The sequence below is a fragment of the Alligator sinensis genome, unplaced genomic scaffold, assembly GCF_000455745.1.
Source record: "Alligator sinensis unplaced genomic scaffold, ASM45574v1 scaffold1204_1, whole genome shotgun sequence".
Taxonomy (NCBI): domain Eukaryota; kingdom Metazoa; phylum Chordata; order Crocodylia; family Alligatoridae; genus Alligator; species Alligator sinensis.
In genome coordinates, this window is record NW_005842412.1 from 946,672 (window position 1) to 967,266 (window position 20,595).

Consider the following 20,595-nt stretch of genomic DNA (forward strand, 5'->3'; position numbering starts at 1 on the left):
AGAGCGGTGGTACCACGCAGCTGTGCGCAGGTTGATTTATCCTGCTGAGAAGCTGGAAGTTTTGTGCTACCAGAATCTGAGCTAACTTGGATGTCTCTAAACTGCGTGATACAGTGTAGACGTATCCAGTGTCGTGGTACACACGCTCTTCTCAGTGAGAGGAAGTTTGAGTTAAGACCTGGACTAGGACTCGGATGTTGGGTCAATTCCTGACTCTGCCAAAGACTTCCTATGTGATCACCAGCAAGTCACTTCATTGGTTTGTGCCTCAGTTTCCTCATCTGGGAAATGGGAATAACAATGCATCGCAGTCATATTTATGAAAAATCACCCATTAATGTTTGTGAGGCACTCTGATAATAAGGCCTTTCCTTACTTAGATCTGGATAAACGCTAAACGACACAAATAGTTAACAAGGTTGTCACATGAGATACATGCACAATCTGAACCAACTGCGGTTCCTACGAGAGCTCTAATGTTTTCATCTCTCAGCTGATGTACTTTTAAGTCAGCGTGGTCTTCACTGCAGCTTAACTTTTAATTTTGCTGTGAAACCTTCTGCTAAGGACAGACATACAGCAGCGAGGTCTCCCGCTTGCTCTGATCTATTCACTTCTCTTCCTCCTTTCCTATTCAAGCTGAAGGCAGGGCAGGGTGTACCTGACTACAGACTAACGTGGCTAACTACTTCTCTCTTTTCTACTCAGAAAGAAAGCACCTTGCAATTGGAGAGCCCTTCAAACCTTTAGCAAACTCCAGGTGTGGCCTCAGCACCAGGTGGGTGAAAGTAGGAGACCAGCTGTGTAAACTAAACACTGGAGATGGGGCATAAACACAGCCTACTGTTTACTTGGCGGGTTGGTTTTACAAGGTCCTGGCTCCCAGGAATTAAGACTATTGGTCTGATCCTGCAATCCTGCTCTCATTTACCTAGACTTGTCAGACATTTCAGCAGACTCACAGAGCACACTTCTGTGTAAGAACGTTTTAATAAGCAAGCACTTGCAGGAGCAGTTTCTATATCAGCACATAGACACAAACTTGCAAACAAATATTTTAAACCATTCTCAGCATCATCTTTGCTTTACAAATCAGTAAACAATTAAAATTTAAACACAGTTAGCATTGCCTGTATTTCACTCTCTCCCATGTTGCCTGAGTAGATAACACGCGTTCAAAAGGATGCACATGCACTGTAAAACTGTTAATGATCATTTTGTTTCATGCACTAGTTTCTTTTCTTTTTTTTTTTCTTGCCCTACATAGTTGTCTTTGTTTATTTTTGCTTTAAAAATGAATATATATGTTGGGGGGGAAAAGCTGCTCAAATTCATTTTCCGTCTGCAAAAATAAATTTGTAGTAAGAAAAAATTGAGGTCTACAGGGTGTAGGCTGACATTTCAGCAAAGAACCTGTAAAAAGTCGAAGCTGAACATTGTTTCCAAAAAGTACATTTCTGCCACCACTTGTGTGCAATAGTTTTGTTATTGCTGAGCTGCTTTAGGGAAGGAGGAAGGATAGGGGTGTTTATATATATATCCATCCATCCATTGAGACAGATGGATATCAAGTTTAAGTGGCTAAATCCAACAAGCCAATGTTCAGTCTGAATTCTGTGTTTGTCGTCCCCAAACCAGATGGAGCATGTGAAACACCACAAAGAATAGGCTGGAAATTACAAACAGCCTGAGAAATGTATGTGTTCCCATTGTCTGTGTGTAAACCCTCCTCTTCTTCTAGTTGTGTTTTGTGCAGATGTAAGGGGAGAATTCACAATTACTTCTTTGCAATTGTGGCCTTCTATCAGGGGCAGGCAATTATTTTGGGCGGAGGGCTGCTTACTGAGTTTTGGCAAGCCAGCGAGGGCCGCATGACAGGCAGCCCGGGGCGGATAAATATTACTTTTCTAAATTTTTTAGGGGCCCCGCGGGCCAGATAGAATGGCCTGGCAGGCTGCATCTCGCCCATGGGCTGCATTTGCCCACCCCTGCCTTATATGGACGCCAGGCAATCAGGTGGGTGAGGGGTCGGGCAGTGTGACATTCAGGTTATATCTATATTATAGGGGTGGCATGTAGACATGATGCAACTGAGCATGCTGCGCTTGCCCAGAAATAGGCCTGCTTGCCCAAAAATAGGCCTTCTGGGGCATCCATCTGGGGTTGCTCTCAAGCCTTCAGCCTTCATTGGGCTTGAGTGGCTGCTGGGGATAAGGCTAGAGTGGCCTCATGGGCACCTGCCGGCAGGTGCGGATAGCCAGGGGATGCGTGGGCCCATTCTAGCAAAGACGCGCCACCCAGTAAGGCCTAATGAAGAACCCAAAGACCTGGTCTCCCATCAGAAATACTGACTGTAGGAGACTGGAAAATGAGTTTGGCGCCGTCATGAACTGGACCCCATGTAACCCAGCCCCACAGATGTGAGATGATCAGCAATTGCGGTTTTTATGAAGGGAAACTCAGTTTCTTCAAGAAAAATAGTACCTTTTCTTTTAGTCTCCTTCGCAGTCTGTCTTTGGATGACTGAAGCAAGTTGATCTTGGGCCTTTCCCCGATGCGCTCATGAATACTATCTTTCCGCTTGGTTTCCTGCTCCTGAATATACTGCTGAGACTGCTTCTCCACCGCTTCTGTGCTCCGGTGCATCTCCAGGGGGATGTGCACTGTGCAGACAGAGGCATCCTCGATTTTCAGATTCTCAGTCTCTTTGGCATTTCTGTGCGTTTCTTTGTCATTGGGCGAGTGCTTCTGGTTGTGGTGCCATCGCCGGTTTTGGCTGTACCCATGGTGGCCTGTCCTCCCCGAGGAGTGCGGGGCTTGGCCTCCCTGGTAGAGTTTCTGGTGTTCCCTGTTGTGTTTGGTGCTCCCTTGCTGATTATCCGTGTGCTGCTGCGATTTGTTTCCACCTGGAGGCCTCTGCTGTCGCCTGTGAACCCAAAGAGAGGAAAATCAGTATGCTCAGGCCACTTCCTGGGTTAATCAGTGCCAGGAGAGTAGCAAACATGCCATGAGAGCTGCCCACCATGTAATTCTGGGTACTGATTACTTCCTGGCTGTTACTGGGGAGCTACTTGGCATTCTGGCAATTCAGTTCTCAAACGTGAACTCCCAACCTCCTCACATTACTCCTGCCTGCCAGTGCTCTCTCACTCCTATCCATCTTGAGCCCAGCTGAGCATTCAACTTGCCTTTCACAAGAATTAATCCTGCTCAAGGCTGCTGGATTCTAGTTGTCATCGCCTGGTGCCCAGGGATGGTTCCCGTGACTGTACTGGCCCTTTTTGCTCCCTTCTAGGCAGGCAGACAGCAACCTCACGTGTACCCTTTGCTCCTCCTCTCATGCTACCCTGTTCCTAAAATCCCCCTGCTCAGAGTCGGATGTTCTTGTTCTGTTCGGGACCTGCCTGCAGCGGCCTCCAAACCCAGCAACTCTATTCATTTTCAATAAAAGCAAGTTTTACAAAGTACAGAGACATCAAACAGTACGTCAAATAGAAACTACCCAAATGAACGCTGCGATTCAGGGAACAGCGATCTAGCCTCGGACGTGGGAGTTCACCGTTGTGCTTTGGCTACAGGTGTTCTGGACATCCCTGGGCAAACTACCTCCGTTCTCCATTTGTAAAAGAAATAATTGCACTCTTCTATCTCCCAGCGATGTTGTGAGACAGAAATGCAGTGTGGATTGTGAGGCACTCAGATGCCACGGTAATCACTGCCAGGTAAGCACCTGGCAGTGTCTATCTGTCTATAATACACAGACTTGTATTATAAAGTATTGCACAATACCTGAATGATTTTACACAGTGCTGCATCCAGCACCGGGCTATCCTAGCCAGGCAGATTAACACTAGCCGCTATAACAGAGCCAGGTCGTCTGGAGCATCTCACTTCTTACAGGGAAGAGATTGCGTGTCTTCTCGACACCAAACCTGGGCAACCGGCCCATTGGCATCCAAGGCAGGAACAAAACCGATGTGGGCTTCTTCACCTCTTTGAAAAGCAAGCCTACGTGCAAAGCCTTTGTTCTGGGATTTTCAAAGCCTATGTGCTGGGATTGTCAATGGATACCATTTCTTTGGTTCCCTTTGAAAATCTCAGCCTTGTTGCTATGTTAGTTGAGCAGTCCTTTCTGGACCATAACACAGAAGACTTGGCTTTTCCCAACCTCAGTAGTAAACCGTCCCTTTGGAAGGAACCTGTCCTAAGAAGAAATATTAGGGATAATTTTTTCCATGTTTTTAAGACAAAAAAAGTTTCAGATCTGCCTTTTCCCAGCACCATTTCACCTACTTGTAGCTCTATGATTTCAAGGGAACACGCTTCCAAATTAAGCAGCCTGCTCTCTTTCAGGCAGAAATTTTAAAAAATGAAACAGAGGTTGTTGAAAACAGGGGACAAGAGACAAAATTAAAGAAAATTTAACTAACATGAATTTATGCACAGGTCTGCCAACTGATCCTATTTAGGTCTTGTTTTTCAGCAAAATACTGATGTTCCCCACTCTTCATGTTCCTACCAAATGCTCTCCTACTTCCATGGATTTTAATGGAGGTTTCTTTACAAATGCCACTAACTTCTGGTGGTCAACTATTGCCATGTTTGCATAACAGTCCTTGCCACAAATTAGTAAGTCCATTTGAAGGCCAGGGGAAGGGAAAGAAAAGTATTAGGTCATGGAAAAAAAAAAAAAAAGAGGTGGCATGGGTTTTCACTTGTACCCCAAAACTTTTTAACAGTTTGTCTGCAAGGAAAAGAATGAGGAAATCATTATCCATCATGTCAGAAGAGTCAAGATTTGTCCCTCTAGAGCACTTTTCTTCCAAAGCTTTCTACACATTTATTAAGCCTAATGCCACCTTGCTGAAGTACAAGAAAGCCGTTATGTGAATTTTATACACAAGGAAACAAGTCCATTAGGGCCTACTGTGGGGGTTTACCATGGCACAGAGAGGAGCAGCGTGTCCACTAATGACTCGCCCAAGATTGCAGAAGCCAGTTAGTCACGGGGGAGCCACGAATAAAACCCACAATTGCTGGCTCCTCGGCCCACGCTCTAGCGACAAGACTAGACTGTGCGTCCCTGGAAAAGCAACGGTAAAATGAAAGAAAATTATCTGGCAGTCCATTTGCTCTGGTGCCCAAACTATGCATTGAAGCCAGAAGAGTAAATGCATCTGGCGTGAGAAGTTTCCTATGGAGCAGACATGATTATACTACACAGTTTGCCTGAAACACTGAAAAGCGAGGACATTTTCCCCGTGTTCCTCTCTACAGGAAGCTGAGGCTCGAGGAAATCCCTGCCAACAGAAGCAGCCAAGGGGTGTCTCGCATCCTCCAGCTGAACTTGGACGTTTCAGATGTCCAAACGGGCTGTCGAGACAAGATTATCAGTGCTTGCAACACATGAGAAAAAAAGAGAGGAAGTTGAAAGGCCTTTATCACACAAACGGACAGGATTTAGGGCATCCTCTGACCTGCGTGGTTTTCCATTGCTTTTCACCAGGTTATCTTTAAAGCAACAGTGCAGTAGAGTTTAAGCTACATGGGAAGTTTTTGGGGGAGAACATCGCATTATATCTAAATCCTAGCAGTTGTTTGCCTTTGACCGGAGGCTATTTCCTTTCCTATCACTGTTGATAATCAAGGAATTTGTCCATCCAAATAGAAGCTCTCACTTATCTAACCAGTCTGCTCCTCCAGTCAGATTTGCTCTTGCAGTCCAGTATCCGTGACATAACTGCTCCCTTATGGCAATGACAACTGAAGTCACCAGCTCAGGAGCGTGACTGTAACCAGAAAGGAGGGCAGCTGATACCGAAGAGGCAGAGAAACTTTATTTACTGTGCTTTCCTGTAAAACCACGAGGCTTTCCAGGGTCCCGGACTCTGCTGGCTTTTGCTGGGACTGCCCAGGGCTTGCCCACTGCCCTTTTAGAGGTTGCTGCTTTGTCTAAAAAACATTTTGGATTGAACCCTGTAACATGCTGCACTTTTCAGGGCTGCAAAGTCAGAGACTCCCAATGTAATCTGCAGTGCTGAAAGGAGAGGGACTCTAAATAGCGGGTGTCCTGATCACTTCCTGATCCAGGAAAAGCCAATGTGCACACACATAGGTGGTGCAGAGAGGGGCGGAGAGAAACAAGGTGGTCATTACAGTGACCAGTAGGATTGCATGACCCTGTTAGTTTTGTACCAGTTATAAGAATAATTCCTGCTCTGTGGTTCAGTCTCATCCCCATCCTCAAACTCCAGTCATCCTTTCAGATAAATAACACTCGTTATTTTAAACCTTTTGCATAGCAATTTATTTGACTTCTCGCAGAACAAATCTGTGCGGCTCTGCAAAATATGCTCTGACGAAGGAAGTGGCCAGTCCCAAATATATTTTGCTGGTCAGCATGGCTAAACAGATTCCAGCTTTGTCTGCCAAACCAAATCTGCCCTTCAGCACTGTATTCCTTGGCAGCCACTTTGGGCAAACACCTACTATCTGTAGCCAACTGGCTCTTAACCATAAAGACTTAGGGCTTGTGTTTGGCTAAATGGAGGAAGAACAGGCTTGTTCTCAGTGGCAGTGGAACGAATTTGTGTCTAGTCTCAGACCAATGAATCCAGGTTTCTTTTAACATGGCGTTGATTTTTTTTTGCAAGCCGACTGGCAGAGAGGGAAAAATAAAGAGACGAGGAAGATGGAATAAGTCTTCATTTTTTGCTGTAAATTATAATCATTTTGCAAGGACGTATCTTTTGTCCAAGGCTTTCTCAGCGTTCATTTGTTTCTATTGATTCAAATGCACAACAAGTTATTTAAGTTTCAAACATTATATCAAAGGCAACATAAAAAGTTACTTGGAAACCTTTGCTTGGGTTATTAGTAAGTCCTTGCATTGTAAAACTAGAATAGTATTACAAATTTAACTCAATTTTCAATTTTTATTGTTTTACACTTCATTCTGCTTCAACTCATGAGACAAAGTGGCTGGCTTCACTTTGTGTTTATAGTCCATTTGCATTTCTGATTTTCAGAAACTGGAAGATATGACCCTGTGTGGGCTGCAAATATTGCAGGGGAACCAGACGATTAAAAGCAAACACATGTTTAGTTGTATGCTATCATGTTTGCTAATGAAAGCCTTTGTTTAAAAAAAGGGGGGCAGTTAAGGCAAAAAATGTGTTGAGGGATTGCACTTCATTGCTACCTTTCTTTTCCTTTAAAAAATCCCAACTATTAGACTATATGGAAATGAAAGCTAAGGAGACATATTGTCATATCATCCTCCTAATAAGGTTTGATGTGGCATGTTTAGTGAGAGAATGTCCCTCAGTAAGATGTATTTTCTGGTTAAGAGCCCAAAAAGAAGTGGTCACAGAACGAATATTGAAGAGCCTGTTAAGTGAAATTTGGATGATTAAAGAGCATATAACTGGAGGCGACAATAAATGGAAGCAGGTGCAAGACAGACTCCTGCAATAATGGGCAGGAGAGCTGAAAAGGCAAGGTTCCTATGGCAAGCACAAGAACAAACACAAATGCAACTCTGTCATTAGAGTCAGCAACTCCAGGACCGAAAACACCACCGTTAAACAAGAACAAGACAAAATTACAGACAATAGAAAGGCCAAGGGGAGAAAAAACGTCAAGCAAGGAGCAATATCAATGGCTTGGCAGCAGCTGTGCATATAGAAGAGAATCCTGCATTCAGGCAAATGCTTGCTTAGTGCATTTATCCTCATAACACCACTGCGACGTGGGTGAATGCAGCGCACGGAGGAAACTCAAGCAGAGAGATGGGGGGAGAGGAAAGAGGGAAAAAAATTAAGGTATTCCAATATTTCCCAGATCTACACTCCAATATTTCCCAGATCATTTATGTGGCTGCGTCTCATTTCCAAAAGCGATACAAGAATTCAGAGGCCTATATCTGAAAGTCAACAGGACAGAGGAGCCGGACGTACGTCTGTATTGCTACCAAGGGTTGCCCCTTTAGCCCAAACCTACTAGGCATTTACAGATTCCTTAGTTTGCACCCAGCAGCATCCCAGACCCATGCAGGAAGCTCTCCTGAGCATCAGGCTGTAGCTCAGGACTTCTGCACCCCACTTCTTGTCTCTATGCTACCAGCTCGTCCATGACTCACTTTCTGTCTACTGCCTAGAAATGCAGCCACACAGTAATGTCTGGGTTCCTTGTTCCTGTTCTTCTAAGAATCAGGCTATCTACTACTTGTCTCTCCTTCTGGGCTTTCCACATGCTGATGCAGAAAGGTAATACAGAGCTGTAGAGGTGCAGTTCATGAGGTGAGGGTAATTGAGGGCAAGCCTTCAAAACCTTTGTAGAGGTGCCTTATGTCACTTCTGAAAACAGGACTTATTCTTCCTTGCAGTTTTGAACGGAGCAACACCCGGGGTCTTTACAATCTGGGCCTATGTGACTTGCCCGAGGGCACACAGGACAACTGTGTCAGAATGGAGAATTCAGTCAGTGTCCAAAGTGCTGGGGCAATGCCCTATCCACTAGGCAACCCTTCCTCCCTCTGTTTTCTTATCATCATGTACTAAGCTGCCCCCAGAAAAGAGTTTCTCTTGGACAAGAGCTGGAGAATAAAATATTCAGAAAACCAGTTTTTGCCTGGGGGACTGAGAGAGGCTTGAAATGTACATTTACCAACAGCAACTAGCTTCCATTTAATAACTCATCCAACTTCTGGTTCACCAGAAATGCTGGAAACTCAGGCTCGGTCTACACTGAAAGAATCTGCAGCAGTGTAAGTACATCAGTATAGCCATGTGGGTGCAACACCCAATGGTAGGTGCACTGCACTTGCATCGAGATTACACTACTCTGCTTTATCTGGTAAGTAAACCTGAGTGTGCCAGGGCGGCCTATCTACACGACATGTTTGTACTAGTACAGTGATGGTGACAGGCATTTTTTCAATGTGGAAAGGGCCCATTCTCCTCTCCAGAAGTAAAATCCACTGTTCACTATACCCTCCTTCTGTTTAAGCAGACTGAAATGTTTGGAGGAGCACATTCAGAGATCATGTAGAGCACTGGTAGAAGCAGGCATTTGGGAGGTGGAACACAGACAACAATGCACAGAAACCCCCCTGAGCCATTGGGAAAGGGAAGTGAAGGGAGTTGGTTTCAACAGCACCATACAAAGAGGATTCAGCTCAACAGAGTATAAACTATTCCACTGGCAACTTGAGCAGTTGTGAGTTAACACCCTTTCCCATCTGTACAAAGAGCCTTGGGTCCTGAAAGCAAAGTTTAGGGTGGATTTTGCATCTACCAGCACCATAGGCATGGTTAGTTAGAGTAAACCAACTCCCTCACTTTGGTTTCAAATAGCATGAGATAACCTGTCTGGAGCAGATGCTAAAGCCAAACAAAGCCTTCATTCAGGCTAGTAACCCCCCTTTCCTACTCCACATGAACTTGGAGGCCAATTCCCTTGAGTGCTGATAGTCCTCCATTGCCTTCCCACAATTCTTCTCAGCCCAGACAGACACACCAATTTGCTCACAATTGACTGGCAAGGAATCATGGAGTGGTTTAACCTACTGCAGCACAGAAAGAAATGCGAGGGTCACCCCCAGAAATCCTAGGGATACACGGGCAAGTGCAGCACCTGAGACCCAGACACAGCTCGAGACTAAGGTACCAGGTGCTCTGCCCAGATGTTAATCTGCTCAGATGTACACAGCCGTGAAGACAGAAATGAAGTGGCTCATGATACAAGCTTGGAAGCTGCAGGGAAAATGAACCTCAAGAAACAAATACGGTTTCAAGAAAAAAAAAAAAAGCAGTATTTAAGAAAAAAACCCCTCTCCTGCTCAGATCTGACTACGGTGTTTAGGCAATGGCTTCATTTTAGAGAACATACAATTCGCAAGCGAACAATGCAAAGGGCTTTGTTTTGGAAGAATGCATGTGCTATTTTTGCCATGCAAATGCAGAGCCACTTCATTTCTGCAGAGCCACATGCACGACTCAGTTTAAATCTGCTTTGTGAGAGTTTCCTAGTAGGAACCCAGGCCTGGAAGGGACCTCCCCTGCTGTCGTTGGCACCCAGTCACACAATCCCTTTCATATTCCCATTACTGGTGTGTATGATTCATGCTATGCCATTGAACTGCAAAGTGCTGGGTTCCTAGGTCAGGACTGTGGATATAGCTATCTCACATGGCTCCCTGGGACTGAGATACAGAGGCACCAACCTTCCTCTTGCTCCGCAGCACTAGGATTTGGACAGGAAAGGCTTTCTTGTAGCATCCGATGTGGAATTAGAAACGTGCCCTCTGCAGAGCAGCATGCTGAACTCTACCAGTACAGACACATTCTGGCCAATTTGAGGTTGAACGACAGTTTAATTTTTTCTTGCTTGCCTATTTGTGGCCTGATCTTACAAAGTGAGATGCAGGGCATTTCCACAGCAACCTGAGCTGCTTCTATTTTCTTCCCATATAAAAGAGTCAGGTTCAAGGCCTCGGTCCTTTCAGGCACTCAAGGGCTTGAAGTCTCAAAATCTAAATCGTCCACTTAAAACTTTGAGATGAAAACTCTGGTTTACAACTCTTCTGCCCAGACACCATGGGTCTTTCTAGGATAAGGGTAGATGGTCACCTAGGCAGCAGACAAGGCTGCTCCCAGAATATGGATGCAATTACTACCGGGCTGAAGTACCATCGCAAACACCAGCACTTCAGCTTCTGGTAGAGGGTGCACGTCTGCAGCCTGCTTTCTCTAACAAATTCACAATTGCACGCTCGTTAAAGAAGACCCAAGTCCTTTCAAAATAACATGCCTTATAGTGCACACAGTTTTCCTTCTGGGGGTGAGACGAGGAGGACAGATCATGCAAGTCAGGCATGAGTCACAGCACTTTATGTACTACTGCAAGGGACTCGGATACTACAGCAATAAGGGTGATACAACAGATAATGAGCACCAGCCTACCTCGCACAACAGGCCTACTCCTGCTCCCACTGAAATCAACTGCATCACTTCAAAGTTGACTTCAAAGACTACAACACGGGTTGAATTGACATGGTGGTCAACCAGCAATGCTGGGAAGGCGCTCATAGCTCCTTGATGGATTAAGCCTTTCCTTTGGGATGGAGAAAGGTATTAAGCATGTTAAGGTGCTGCAGTGCAAAAGATCTCCTGTCTGGTCCAGTGTTGGTCAAAAAGATTACCAGAAAGATCCCTACACCAGGCCTCCTACAAACTTCAATGGAGGTTTTATGGATTTCTGTGGGTTTTTTCTTTTTTTTTTTTAATTAGGCATGTCTACCCCCAGGCAAAAGGGCATGGAGATTTGCTGTTCTCTGTTGCTGCTGGTTTTTATGATTGGAAAGAAGGATTTTTAAGCTTGAAGATTTTGTCAAAGTCTAAAATGATTCTTAAGCCTACCTGAAAAAAATGGCAATGGAATATAATGGGTGCCTCTGGGTAGACAGGACCGTCATGCTACCAGGGTGTGTAGCTATACCTTTCTCAAATTACCCTGCTTGAGCAGACCATTGTTATTCAGCACAGAGCTTAAATTTGGACGGTGGACCCATTCTATATTCAGTGCTGGGGTAAATAGGGGTGTGCCTTAACTCGTGCTTAAATGACTTATTTTGTTGAGTTTGGCAGGAGACACTGGGTAGCTGTCCAGTAACACAGTCCTCAGAGCAGGTCTTTCCCTCTTTTCCCCACTGCTTCCTTTTCCTCAGTCATCCCTTTTTATCTCACGCTTGAAGCGGCGCTGAGCCCCCATGGTGGGTGGAACTGAGCATAGAGCCAGATGCAAGTCAAATAAACATCTCCATGATTTGTTTGAAACAGGGGTCCCCGAATCTCAGCTGTTGCCAGTGGACGTGCACTGTCTGGCAAGAGATGGGCCCCAGGAAGTGTCGGTGGAACAAGCTAGAAATTGGAAATTGTCAGAATTCTCTAATCTTCCTTTTTTTTTAAGTGGTAAAAAAAATATCCTAAGATTTCATGTGCTGTACAAAAGCACTGGAAAGACCCCAATTCACTTTGCTTCCACGGGCAAAGCATACCTCTTGATTCTCAATCTGTTCCCTAGCAGGATGGGCAGACAAGTCAAATGCCAGCTCCCCCAAAGAATCAATCAACACCAGGATTCACTGCACAGAGACACCATTACCACTATGAATGATTTGGAAAACACATTGGACACCTTTTCTTCTATCAAATATTTATTTTGCTACCTGAGGCATCCGCACTAATTGCTGCATTGTGCTTTGAAAAGGAGCAGGAGTGTCTGGGACAAGGCTGGCCTAATGGATGTCCTTCCGAGGAAATCCAACTCAGAATTAACACCGGCATCGGATACAATTGCCCCTGTCACCTATGTTCTCTGCTTAAGAAAAAGCAAATGTGGCTCTTAGTTGCAACTACACATAACTAAATGTATTCTATGCAGAGACATTTTATGACTCCCTAGAAGTGCAATAGCAAAAAGGAAAAATAATCTAGACAGTGAGACCACATATCTTCCTTCCCCTTGATTTTGAGAGTCAAATAACTATTTTTCTTTTAAGGGCCAAATCCTGATTCAGGCCAAATCCCTGACAAAACTCCTATTCACTTAAATTGGGCCAGGATTTGGCCAGAAGTCAATAGAGAAACTAAGGAGACATTCAGTTATAAACAAATTGAGTAAGTCTTAAACCTGAGAGGAACCCATCAAAGTTGCTAAACTGGAAGAGCGATGTTCTTGCTGGCTCTATCATTCTAAACTGCTTTGTTTTAAATTAGCCAAATGAGATCTCTTTCAGCAGAATTATTATCTGACAAATGTGTTGGAGGAGTCTGCACAAACAAAGCGAAGACTCCAGCTGTCTGCAATTGCCGGCCTATGTGCTCAAAAGTGCAGAATTCCTGTACGGTTCAGAACGATCTCTGCACCCAGGAAAGGGGGCTGGAGGACAGCGCAGTGGGGAAAATAACTCCAGACACGTGCACAGCTGTGGTCTAAAACAGTATCAATCAGTCTTGTTTCCGATCCCTTTAGCTGCCTGAGGTCTCTGAAAGCCCACCCCATTTGTCTGGCACAGACAGCTCGAGGACAACATAGGGCTACGTGTTTGATAGTGGCTGCATGAATATTTGGTCACATAAGTCGTGTTAACATCAGTGAGTTGTGCTGCTATGTCCCCAGCAACGTACAGCAAACTGTCTCAGAGGAGGAAACCGAGATCCTTACTGCTTCCTTAGGACTCGTCTTTCCTGGGCATTATTATAAAACAGCTATTTTGGATTAACTCCACAGATTCATAGATGTTTGGGTTGGAAGGGACCTCAGGAGGTCATTGAGTCTGACTCCCTGCCTGGGGCAGAGAGGAGTGCTGGGGTCAGACCACCCCAGCCAGGTACATGTCCAGTCTCCTCTTGAAGACCCCCAGGGTAGGGGAGAGCACCACCTCCCTTGGGAGCCCAGTCCAGATTCTGGCAACCCTTACCATGAAGAAGTTCTTTCTAATGTCCAGTCTAAATCTGCTCTCTGTCAATTTATGTCCATTGTTCCTAGTTACTCCAGAAGGTGCCCTAGTAAATAGAGCATCTCCTATTCCTTGCTGCCCTCCCCTGATGAATTTATAGGCAGCTACAAGATCACCTCTCTGCCTTCTCTTGTGAAGGCTGAAGAGATCTCCTCATAGGGCCTTGCCTGCAGACCTCTGACCATATGAGTGGCCTCCTCTGAATCCTCTCAAGATTCTCCGCATCCCTTTGAAGTGCGGCACCCAAAACTGGACACAGTACTCCAACTGCGGCCTGACCACTGCTGCATAGAGGGGGAGCATCACCTCCCTGGACCTCTTCGTCATGCATCTGCTAATGCACGATAAAGTGCAGTTATTCTTGTTGATCACTTTGTCACACTGATGACTCATGTTCATCTTGGAGTCAACTATGACTCCAAGATGCCTTTCTGCTGCTGTGCTGCTGAGGTCATCCCCCAGCCTGGATGTGTGTTGGTGATCTGTTCCCTACCCTCTGGTGTGCTAACTTTGCCCCATAATTTGGTATCATCTACGAACTTGGACAGAGTGCTCTCTATGCCTTCATCCAAATCACTGATGAAGACATTGAATAGCACCGGTCCAAGGACCGAGTCTTGTGGGACTCCACTGCCCACATCTTTCCAGGTCGATACCGACCTGTCCACCACCACTCTCTGGGTGCGACCCCTAAGCTAATTTGCTACCCACCTGACCGGGTAATCATGTACATCACAGCCTTTCAGTTTATTTATGAGAAAAGAAGGAGATACTGTATGGAAGGCTTATTTAAAGTCTAGGCAGATGACATCCACCTCGACTCCTGCATCTAAGCATTTTGTGACCTGGTCATAAAAAGAAACAAGGTTAGTCATGCAAGATCTACTTGCAATGAACCCGTGCTGATTTCCTTGCAGCATTATTTCCCCTGCTGAGCTCTGACAAATGTGATCCTTAATGATTTCTCTAGAGTTTTCCCAAGGATAGAGGTGAGACTAACTGACTTATAGTTTCCCAGTTCCTCCCTCCTCCCCTTCTTGAAAATAGGGACCACATTGGCCCTTTTCTAGTGCTCTGGGACCTGACCAGAGCATCAGGAGTACTCGAACAGCCGTGCCAGCGGTTCTGCTATGACACTGGCCAATTCCTTCAGCACCCGTGGATGAAGTTCATCTGGGCCCCCACTACCAAGTCCCTTTCCCTCCCAACCTCCTTGTATCCTGACCCACAGTACCTCAGTTTGGCCCTCCTCTGATCCCATCTTCATTACAGAGGATGTATATTGTTCCTCAACATAGAGAACAACACCCCGCCCTGCCCTTTTTTCCCTACTCTATCCCATCTGTACAACCTGTAACCCTCAATGCCTCCTGCCCAATTGTAAGTAGGGTCCCTCCAGGTTTCAGTTAGTCCAACCAGGTCGAAGTTGTTGCTTGCAAGCAGAAGTGCAAGTTCCTCCTGCTTGTTCCCCATGCTCCTAGCATTAGTGTAGAGATATTTCAGCCATCTGATGTGTGCCCTTGGTACCCACCCTGTCCTGATGTCTATCTGGCCCCTTAGTGCTTACCTTAGTGCACACCTGGGCTGATCCAGTGCATGGCTAATGGATCCTAGTGTGAACACTCCTATGCCAGGATTAAGATAATTTGGATTGAGGCATTCTTATTCCCAAATAAGAACGTCCACAGAGGGAATTAGTCAGGAATAACTAGTTCAATTTTAAGGTGCACACTACCCTGATATGCATTAGTTCCTCTATGCAGGTATGTCTTTGCTCACTGGTATACTGTAAGCAATTTGGACTAGAGATGATCTTTTTTTGCTCTGCATTTGTACATAACCTGGCATACTGGAGGTGATGCTTCAGAACCAGAACCCAAGATCTTAGGCAGTACTGCGGTGCAAATTATAAATGCTACCTGCAGTCCATGGAGGTCCCCGGACAATTTTTGTAAGAGCTAAAGCATTCCAAATTGCTCACATCCTGACTGCTTTACACACTTCTCTATAGTTGTATTTCACTTTGGCACAGAACGGTATTGGTCTGTGCCACAATGCAGAATTTATAAATGCCCAGACCTGTATTTATCTATAGCAAGATAGATTATATGACAGGTTACTGTAGTGTAAGAGTTACTCTGTAGCCATGATGGTCCAGAATTACATGACAGGTAAGGATTTCTTAGGATGGTATCTTTTATTGGACCAACTATGTAGTTTGGATAGAGCTAGACAAGCTTTTGAATGCTTGTCTTACTCTATCACAACTTCATATTCAGTCCAATAGAAGATACCACCCTACGAAATCCTTACCTCTTATATGACAGGTTACATAAATACAGGACAGACGGTACATGTCTTAATTTCTGTGCAGTTACCGACTTCCACCAACATCATGATCAGGTCCAGTAATGTAATGCTAGGCCTCGGGAGCTTCTTGAAGACATAAGACTATAAGAAGTGCAGTCCTGGTCAAAGGTCCACCTAACCTGGTATTCCATCTCCAATAGTGGCAAATAGTGGGTACTTTAGAGGAAAACTTTACTATTAACACATCTTCTCTTAATCAAGAATTCCTGTTATTAGGGATTAAATGCCTGCGAGGCACTGGAACATCTCAGTGGAGAAGACTCCACTGCTCTGCTCCTAAACAGTCTTTTGTGCCCCTGTCCCTATGGAAATACTGGGACCGTGATGAATGTGAGGACTTGAAGTGGGAGAAACAGCGCACATCAGGTGCATGGCAGAAATTAATATGAATGGACATTTGTGTGTGGTTAAACCCAGCTAATAAAGGATCTCCTCTCATTTCCTCCAGTTCCTCCTTCCCCATCCAGTCCTTTTTAAGGCTTTCCTAAAAATCCTACTAGTATCATTTTGTGTTGGCAGGAAGGGATAGCAAGAATATATTTTTCATCAAGAGCCAGCAGTAAAAGAGTTAAATTTTAGAGTCTATGATACCAACTGGGAAAGCTGCTTTCTTCATTATTATTCTGTTTAGTTGACAGGCTTAGCTTGGCTAGACAAGAAAGAGCCAGCAAGATGCAGAGACCTCTTAAATATGCCCCATAACAAACGAATTTCTTTTGGCCCAGCCTTTCTGAATTGAGTGTTTCACTCGCCATGAAATGTGCCGGGGACCCATGCTCAAAGGAGATGACCCCTTGACACCAGAAACAATAAAACTCCTCTGAGATGGGTGATGAATACGGTATATTTGATGGGGAAACATCCAGGCTTGCCAATCTTCAAAGTCAGATTCCGCACTTACCTAACTGCAGCATTGCTTGCCACCACGTTGTTTCATTTGGGCAGAACAAGAGAGGAGTCCAGACAGGCATTTTTTTTTCGGGCCTGAAGATAACATTGTTTTCTGCAGCACAGAATTGTGTGCCTTGGCTCCACTCTTGCAACCAGTGGTGAGCTGTGTAACTGTAAGCATGTGCACAAGCGCTTACAGGACGGGAGCCGTGTGCTGCACTCCTACAACACGGACATCACCCAGTTCTGCTAGTGACTTTGGCAGGAGCAGGCCCTTCGTCTCCATTCAAGAGGCTCTAACCTTCCCCCAGGGAAAGAAGTTTGCCCCATAACCTGCTCCACTGGGCACATCCAATTTTTCAAGAACATTATCACAGAAGCTAAAGGTTGTTTTCAATCCACTGTTTACCGCAGCCCTGCTCTGTCTGTTTTATGCCTTTGCTGTGGTTGGGAGTGGGAAACATTCAGACAGGCTTAATGGTTCCACACAATTTAATTAAAAATCTCAAAACCCCACAAAAAGCAACTGCTACCAACTCTGAGTTTGGAAAAAATGGGATTTCTGTTTGGGTTTTTTTTTTTCCGAGTTTGTTTCTTCTTCCGTAGTGGTTTTGTTTGGCTCGGGTTTCATTTTGTTCATTCTCAGATCATATGAGAAATGAGCAGGGAAGCACATCATTAGCAGAAAACAAGAATCAAAACATCTCAAACTTGTGGCATTTATACATTTTTAGTAATTGTTTTTACATGCCAAAAACCTTTAATCTTAGCTCACTTCCTCAGCTAAGTTCCTCACTTCCTCAGTGGTTTATATATGAATAATACACACATGCATAATCTATATATTGTATTTATATGCAAAATGCTGTATCTAATGTGTTGATGCATATGCAATTTTATATCTTGCATACTACCATTATACATTCTATAGTATATATAACATATAAATGCAAATATAGTGCAAAGTTGATACATTTATTAATAAATATAATGTATACTATGCCTATAGATTTATATAAATACAAATATAATGCAAAGTTGATGCATTTATTAATATATATAATGTATATTATATTTCTATAGATTTATATTCTTATATACACATGCATGCATATACTATATAATAGCCAAAATGACACGTTCCTCTCAAAATCCGAACCACAGCTACATGCATATATGTAAGGTACAAGACCTCAGACTCCTTAAAGGGCTCAGAAAGATTTCCAGGAAGTGCAGGAAACCCAAACACTGAGATACTTAGGATAATTTGTCACTTTTGAAAGTTTGAGATCTCAGTCTTTATTTTACCTGTTGCACACACACTAGCACCCCTGCTGAAATACAGCTTTCTCTAGTAGCCAGGACAACCCACACTATACTATATAAGTGTGAAGTGGAGACATTTTTTGATGAGGCTATCTGAGCAAATGCCAGCCATTAGGAAGAGCAATACTTCCTACTTACTTATGTAATTAGGCGTGGGAACTGTGTGCATTGCTCTGGTCTGCAAATGTTGCCATAATGTCCTTCTCCCTTACAAAAAGTGATTTCATTTATTTTTTTTAAAAAGAATGAAAAACTCAACTGAGCCTTAAGAGACACCAGTGTTGAAAGGCTTAACATGCAGGGCTTGAGGCAGACACCTGAAAAGCTCACAAGGATGGTTGAGGTTTATTGAATATCCTGCAAAAGATGGCATTTCCACTTAATTAGATTATGAGAGTATCCATAATGATCTCCCTGCTTTCTAAACTCAGAGGAGGACTTGAGCCCTTCCATGAGCCTTTCTCCCATATCACGTCCCAGATCCAAATCCAGCCTCTTTATGCCCCTTCCTCTATATCAACGAACAGCTTACTCATGAAATTGTGAGATAAAGAAATTAAATAGGCCGGTAGGCTTAAGGCCTAAAGCCAATGCCGACTGAAGTTAATGGAAACAAAAGACAATCTCAATGAAACCAACCCTGTTTATAACAAAGTCAAATCCCCAAAGCAACAATCCCCAAAGCAGGAATCCTTTTGTTTCATTCGGATAACGCAGCAAATGACTAACCCTAGTATGGGGGGAATGAGGTGGTTATACGTACCACTACTGACTTGAATGGGAATAATGGGATTAGACCCATTGGACCAAGCATTTCAAGAACATACACGTGTCCCAGTAAAGTCAAACAGAACTACTCACCTGCTTAAACAATAGGCAGAGCCAGGTCCTTAGTTAGCTACTTTCCCATGAGCATTATGGAAGTAAATTTTGAGGGATTTAGTAAGGGGTGAGTAGTTGTTTTTCAGACAAGCTCAGGAAAGACATCTCAAATGCAGAAAACACAAAAACCAGTTCAGAGGGGACATTTTTAAATGTTTGCTTAGTCTTTCGTGACTTGTGATGGATATCCATGTGTGACCTCTTCCTGAACACACCCTGGCCGGCAGCTGGACCATCTCCCCTCTCTTCTAAGGCCGTTCTTGCTTGGACTGAAACGTGTTGTTTTTTTCTCTCTCTTTTTATAGCTACGTGGAGACATTTAACCTCGTCATTTAGACAGGGCTTGGAAATGGCCGCATTACTCGGAAATCTGTCTTTTGACTTGTTTTAAATGTTGTTGGGGTGATTATGAGCCTATCTTAGTTGAACGTGAGAGTGCCACAGTGGGGCTGGGTTGGGTAAAATAGGGTGGGCATATAGATGGCTCTGGAGGCCAAACCCACGGTCAGCATTTCACATGCAAAACGAAATGGTTTAGGAGACCGTTAAAAACACTTTAGAGGTGAAAACATGCCATGCATGGGTGCATGAACAAAATGGCCACAAGGCAGGCTAGGGTGTGAGCCTACAGCACATGGGCTACAGAGCTGCAACTTCCCACATGCCTTCATCCCTCAGTAACCACAGCGCAGAGGACCTCACTTCCACTGAGCAACTTCACATTTACTGGGGCCTAAGAGCATAGGTATGTGCAACTACCACAGAATAACTGACAGTGTGAATTCACACTCTGGCTTACTTTCTGTTGACTTGATTGAGCACCCATACCCTAAATTATTTAATATGAAATATTTAAACATTATATGCAACACGTATTGTGAGGAATTGCAGAGTAGGAGTTATTTAACCTGAAATGCACAATCACTGCATTACGAAGTATTGTGAAGATCTGCTGGGTATAACTGCAAAAAGGTCCTAAGATACAGCAGAGAATACAAATTTAGTTAATGTATTTTACTTTGCAATGAAAGAACTCCAATCCCAGTCTGTAGGACCCTTGCTTTTAAAAATACACCGATTCCTCTCAGTCACCCCAAGATCATATAACTCTCCAACAGAAATAAAATAATCTCCCGCTCACATACATACACAATCCCAGCCACAGCTCCTCACCGGCCCTCTGCAACCAAGCCTGTGGCTATACGTCCTCAATAGTAGAGATAAAAATCCCACCTGCTGCTCTTTTGTTACAGTTGTTTTTATTTAGATTTCTGTGACTTTTAACACCATGCAAAGAGATATCCTTCGATAGGTTTTTCCATTACGTATTTATACCAGTGCTTTTAGTGAACAAACAATTATATTTCCCACAAAAGCTGGAACAAGCAGAAACCCCATGCTGCTGTCCAGACACAGGAATGGAGTGTTATTCCATGGGAAAACATTACATCTGATTCCAGGCATAGAATCACAGAAAATCACGGTTAGGAGGGACCTCAGGGGGTCACATCTAGTCCAACCCCCTGCTCAAAGCAGGACCAGCCCCAACTAGATCATCCTAGACAAGGCTTTGTCTAGACAGGTTTTAAAAGCCTCCAAGGATG

The 20,595-nt window shown here is 44.2% G+C and overlaps 1 protein-coding gene across 5 annotated transcripts in view; it reads right to left on the reverse strand.

The window, feature by feature from the left end:
- Positions 1-20,595, reverse strand: part of CTIF (cap binding complex dependent translation initiation factor) — a 325,604-nt gene that overhangs the window by 96,815 nt on the left and 208,194 nt on the right. For all 5 annotated transcript variants that reach the window (XM_025211551.1, XM_025211550.1, XM_014522921.2 and 2 more), the window contains one exon: positions 2,485-2,926. In XM_025211551.1, the coding sequence (XP_025067336.1) occupies positions 2,485-2,926 (442 nt within the window). The remainder of the gene's footprint in view (positions 1-2,484; positions 2,927-20,595) is intronic.